The sequence below is a fragment of the Leopardus geoffroyi genome, chromosome C3 (assembly GCF_018350155.1).
Source record: "Leopardus geoffroyi isolate Oge1 chromosome C3, O.geoffroyi_Oge1_pat1.0, whole genome shotgun sequence".
Taxonomy (NCBI): Eukaryota; Metazoa; Chordata; class Mammalia; order Carnivora; family Felidae; genus Leopardus; species Leopardus geoffroyi.
In genome coordinates this window covers 44,613,324-44,619,494 of record NC_059338.1, presented here as the reverse complement: position 1 = coordinate 44,619,494, position 6,171 = coordinate 44,613,324, and the positions used below count along the sequence as shown (strand labels likewise).

The following is a 6,171-nucleotide window of genomic DNA, read 5'->3' as shown; positions in this document are numbered from 1 at the left end:
TCTCTCAAAAATGAATAAACGTTAAATTTTTTTTTTTAATTTTGGAAACATTTTTCATTTGTGAAATATGATTTGAATGATTAGAGAAATTATAAGTCTGAGTGAGGTTTTGGGGATTTAGAGCTAGAGGAAGGAGAATTTTGATCTAGGGGCATTTTTCACCTCACAGATGTAAAAATGCTTGCAGAGAAGATGGGCAGGGTAATGACAGCCATTTTAGCTGTATCCCTGAAGACATTTATCTTGAAGAAAAGTGGAGAAAACAAAGGAGAGAGAATTATACAAACGCAGAGGAATGTGGAGCGTCCCAAAGAGTCACGGTTCTCTCAGAACAATACTTTTACAGGGAAAATATAAGATATTCACTCTCTGACTTTATGTCAAGAACTAAAGAATTCACATCTAGGAGTGCCTGGGTGGCTCAGTAGGTTGAGCATCTGACTCTTGATTTTGGCTCAGGTCATGATCTCACAGTTTCATGGGTTCAAGCCCCACGTCGGGCTTTATGCTGGCAGCACGGAGCCTGCTTGGGATTCTCCCTCTCTCCCTGACCTTCCCTTGCTCACACTCTCTCTTTCTCAAAAATAAATAATAAATTAAGAACTTAAAAAAAAAAAGCAAAAGTCACATCTATGTGTGCCTTTTTGCTCTTCCTATAAAGGATGACCCCTAATACTACCTTGGAACCATTCATAAACATGGAATGTGATGTAAATGGATGATTAGTCTGGACTAGGTGAATAGGGAGAGAAGGGAGCATGCATACCCACTTTGCTAAACTTTACATGTGTACATTTCAAATCAGACCCAATACACACTTATGCCTACCCATCAGAACAGATATTTTCAGCAAGGAGAGTTCTGGATTGGAATGTCTATCTTGACCTATTTGGAAACTGAACTGGCTATAGCAGATTGCAAGATTTAGGTTGTAGGAGAATGACTCTGGTTCCTTTTCAGCCTAAAACAATTACCCAGCTGTTGGAAAGTTGAAATATTGGACCAAATTATATTACCTAAGTTAAAATAAGCACTCCTGAGAATAGATCACTATATATATTAAGGTACATGTATTATGCAAGAGTTGACATTCCCATTTCTATATCTTATAAACCAGCCTTGGAATCTTCCCTGAAAATAAATTCATTGTTAGTATGTTTTTGGCTATTTGTTTTTATTGGCACACTATTGGCACATTTCCAAAGCTATTACCCTCTGTGATCAGAACTTTCAGAAACCTGCTTGACAAAGCCACCCATAGAAACAACTAAACACTGAAAAACGATGGGTGTTTTGTATGGAACAACCATAGAGTATGACCTAAAGATGACAGTATGCTTTTTAAAAAGTCAGTAAGTCACACATGGTGTTATTTGATCCATATTGCACCCCTGTAAAGTACACATGGCATGTTTTATAGTATTTCCAGTTGACAAAATAAAGTCAGCGATAAATGACTCGCCCAAAGCCAAACAATTAACAAATGGCAGAACCAGGATTTGCTCTCCATGTTTTAATTTATTTTTTTATTTTTAAATTTTTACTTATTTATTTATTTTTAAGTAGACTCCATGCCCAACCTGGGGCTCAAACTCACTACCCTGAGATCAAGGGTCTCATGCTGTACTGATGGAGCCACCAAGGTACCCCTATCCATGTTTTTGTATTCCAATTCCAGAGCCTTCTTTGGGGATGCAGAAGTTAGATATAAGCATAAGGAAAATGACAAGAGACAATTAGAATCACAACCAATTAGGAGCGCCTGGGTGGCTCAGTTGGTTAAGCGACCAACTTCAGCTCAGGTCATGATCTCGCAGTCTGTGAGTTTAAGCCTAGCATCAGGCTCTGTGCTGACAGCTCAGAGCCTGGAGCCTACTTCAGATTCTGTGTCTCCCCCTCTCTGTACCCCTCCCCTGCTCATGCTCTGTGTCTCTCTCTCAATAATAAATGTTAAAAAAAATCATAACCAATTAATCTAATCGATAGCATTTAAACTAATCTATAGCATTTAAACTATTAAGACATAACCTACAAAATTGAAAACATTTATTGCATTGTATTGACACACTCCTGTTTCATTGTTACTCTCTGGGCACTGGGCTGGTGAAAATATTTTTTTATCTTAATTCATCAGTAAATATTTACTGACCACTATTATGTGTGGAGATTCTGAGTTGGATATGTTTTCTTTCTTTTTACTAAAATTAACCTGTAGGGGCACCTGGGTGGCTTGGTTGATTAAGCATCTGACTCTTGGTTTGGGTTCAGGTTATGATCTTACAGTTCATGAGTTCAAGGCCCACATTGGGCTCCATGGTGACACTGCAGAGCCTGCCTGGGATTCTCTCTCCCTCTCTCTGTGCCCCTCCCCTGCTCATGCTCTCTCTCTCTTCCAAAAATAAATAAATGAACTTTAAAAAAAAAGCATGAAGTTAAAAAAATAAAATTAATAAAATCAACTTGTAGCATTGAGTGTCTAGTCATTCCAGCAGGCTAAGACAGAATTTTGTTGTCTACTTTTTCATTTCTCCTGGATAAAGAAGGGAAAACCTAAAGATGTGGTAGAGCACTTCTCAATCTGTTCTTCAAATCTCTGCTAAGAAGTCCCACTCTCTCATTTATTAAATAGGTATCACTTATTGATCATCTACTATATGCTACATAGTCTACATCCATTACCAGGAATCCTCAAATCTCGGTGGCTTGGTATCGTTATTCTCATTTTTAGGAATGTGGTTAGTATAGGGTAGCAGTGAAACACGATGAGATAGTAGCATTGGATCAAGAGCAGAGCCTTCAGTCAAAAACTACTAGAGTTGGAATCTGGCTGCATACATACTCGTTGTCTGAACTTGGAAGAGTTGTTTCATTTCTCTGTTCTCCCTTATGCTCATCTTTAAAATGGGGTAAATTACATGAACTTATTAGTCTTATATGAACTCACAATCAGAGTTACTTTGAGTGTCAAATGAATTAACATCTGTAACCAGTTTATGGTGCCTGGGCTTCTTAGCGATACTCAAGGGATGTTAGCTACTATTAATTTGGTGTGCCCCAGGGCTGAAGCTGATGGACTCTTTCCTCATTTAGATATCTGTTACTCCCTAGATGACCTCATTTAATCCTATGGTTTTAAATATTAAGCTATACCAATGACTCCAGAATTTGTATCTCCTGCCAAGCTGATACTTTTCCAGTGTAAGTTAGCTCATGTCACTTCCCCACTCAAAACCCTCCAGTGACTTCCTATCTCTGAAAAAATCAAAGCCTTAACCATAGCTATGAGGCCCTATCTATATGTCTGTTCTATTTTTCTGATCTGTCTCCTACCACTTTTCACTTTCTTTCTTTTCTTAAGCAATACAGGCATGCTTGCTGAACAATCCCAACCATTCCTGCTCCTTCAGGGTCTTTGTATTTGCTATTCTGCCAGATATATTCTTCCCCAAATGACATATTCCTTCACTTGCTTCACATCCCTGCTCAAATACCATCTTAACAGAGATGCCGTCCCTGACCACCTCATAGAAAGGAGGATTTTCCTTTCCTTTTCTTCTTACCCTGCTTTATTCTTCATTGTATCTATTGCCATTATATTTATTCATTTTTTTTTATGGTGTGTTTTCCCCTCTAGAATGTGAGCTCTATTAAAGTAGGGACTTTGTTTTGTTCACAGTCCCTAAAACAAGTGCCTGGCACAGGGCAGATACTCCATAAATATTTATAGCTTAACTATAATTATGCTAATTGCCCAGCTAGTGTCAGAGTTTCATACCCAAGTCAGCTTCCCTTCAATATCTCTTGTTCTTTCTACTCTAATCTGCATCCCATGCCAGGAAAGATACTAACCCCATTATAAATGTACATCAACTTGTAGGACTTTTGTATCTGAACTAGAAATTTTGTGCACATTAGGGTTGATTTGCAATTCAGCATAATTTAGCAAATATTTACTGCACAAATATTTATGTGATCTTGGATAAGAAACAACGATCAACCAGTAATATAGGGTAGCAATTTATTCAAGAAATCTAGAAGCCTAGGAAAGGTAAATATTTGTACTTGTGGAACTCTAAATTCAGAATTATTATGGACATCTAAAATTAATACAATGTAGTATGTCAATTATACCTCAACTTTTTAAAAGGCCATTAAAAAATAAGAATTATTAGGTCTATCTATTGTATCACAATGGAACACTTAGTTATCCCCCAAAGTTTCTTTCCCCACTTACTCAATCTCAGCCTACTCCTTTGCTTACCCCAAATTTCTAGACATTTTCTTAGATTTCTCTTTTCCTCATCCCACACATCCAATCCATATGCAAAGACCATAAACTATCAACAAAACTTGTTGTGAGACCATCTGCTTCTCACCAACTTCACCTTTATAAATCCTAGTCCAAGGACAACTGTACTTAGCCGAGGCCACCAGCAGAATTTCCTAAATGCTGGACTTGCCCTCCTACTTTTCAACTGCCAGCCAGAGTGATCTTATAAAAATGTAAACTACTCATCACTCCTCTGCTTAAAGTTTCAGTGGTTTCCTTTTCTCATTCCTAAGTTATTCCACTTAGAAAAGCATCCCAACCCTATCCTAGCCCTGAAGTCCCATTCGATTCTGTCCTGATCAACAGTCCAATCTTGTTTCCTAGCATTTTCCCCTTATTCATGAACTCTAGTCACACTGGCCTTCTTTCACATCTATGAGCACAAAAAGACCTTTCTTTGTCCCAAAATATATGTACTAACAGGTACTTGTCCTTTAGGCTGCAGTTTAAATTTCACCTGCCCAGGGAGGCCTTTCCTGACTCCTGGATTTGAAGTGGTCCCCACTCTTCCATTCACCTTTTGTTTTGTCAGAGTGAATGGCATTCACTTATTGTGCATTGCACAATTGGCATTTAATATTTTCCTCCTGGGGTGCCTGGGTGGCTCAGGCAGTTAAGCACACGACTTCGGTTCAGGTCATGATGTTGTTGTTCAGAGTTCGAGCCCTGTGTCAGGCTCTGTGCTGACAGCTCAGAACTTGGAGCCTGTTTCAGATTCTCTCTCTCTCTCTCTCTCTCTCTCTCTCTCTCTCTGCCCCTCCCCCACTCATGCTGTCTGTCTCTCAAAAACAAATAAACGTGAAAAAAAAAATTTCCTCTTCTGTGTATTGTCTATCTCCCTCCAGTAGGGTTTATAACAGCGCCCCAAACATAATGAGCACTCAAGAAACACTTGTTGGATGGGTAAATCTTTGTCTCAACTTTGGTGACTTATGCAAGATCACAGTAGTTTTCTAATACAACTTTAGTCACTCTGCCCCATCCATGTTTTCAGCATTGCTTCAACCCCCCCCCCCCCCAAAAAGTCCATCATTCTAGGGGAAGGATTCAGGATTTCAGATTCAGTTCAACAGTTCAAAATCATCAGATAAGGGGAAAAAGAAAGACAGAAATCAGTATTCCTGACATGAACAATTGTCATTTCTCACTTAAAAAATTGAGGAAGAAAAAAAAATCCCAATTCTTAAGATCAAACACTTTTGGAGTTGGAAATGTTAGAGAAAGTAGATGTGGACAGAAAAATGTTAGCGTGTGGGAGGAAAAGTCAGAAGGAGGTAAGAGAAAGAATACTCACCATGCTGTGAGTATTCATGGTTCTGGGCGTGGGTACCACGTCTTACCTGCAGAAACACTAGGGAAGAGCGTGATGGAGTGAGGTGGGTGGGGGCGAGGAAAGGGAGGGGCGGGAGACCAGGACCAGAGACCTGGAAAAGGACAACACAAAAAGAAAAGAGAAGGACGGAGCAGAGCAATACAAAAGCAGCTTCGGATCTGGCCGGAGCTGCAAGCGTTAAGGGGAGGCGGGGAGTGACGCGGTTTGCGTCTGGAGCGGCTCCTTGGAGTCCACAGCATCCACCGCCGGAGCCTCGCCTTCCTTTCTCCCTCTGCAGACATATCGAGACACAAAAAAAGAGGCGACCCCTGGACCAGCGCGAGGCACCCACCCGCAAGATGACGGAGACCACCAAGACCCACGTTATCTTGCTTGCCTGCGGCAGCTTCAATCCCATCACCAAAGGGCACATTCAGATGTTCGGTGAGTCCTCCCGCCCACCCCCGGAGGCTGCTTCCGCCTCTCTCCTTCCCCGGCACCTGTATTTTCCAGGGCGACCCAACAGTAA

General features: G+C 40.4%; 1 protein-coding gene across 1 annotated transcript in view; it reads left to right on the top strand.

The window, feature by feature from the left end:
- Positions 1 to 5,862: 5,862 nt before the first annotated feature.
- The window catches only part of NMNAT2 (nicotinamide nucleotide adenylyltransferase 2), a 147,977-nt gene continuing 147,668 nt past the window's right edge, over positions 5,863 to 6,171 (top strand). The window contains exon 1 of the mRNA XM_045452626.1: positions 5,863 to 6,086. Within this exon, the coding sequence (XP_045308582.1) occupies positions 6,002 to 6,086 (85 nt within the window). The 5' untranslated portion in view covers positions 5,863 to 6,001. The remainder of the gene's footprint in view (positions 6,087 to 6,171) is intronic.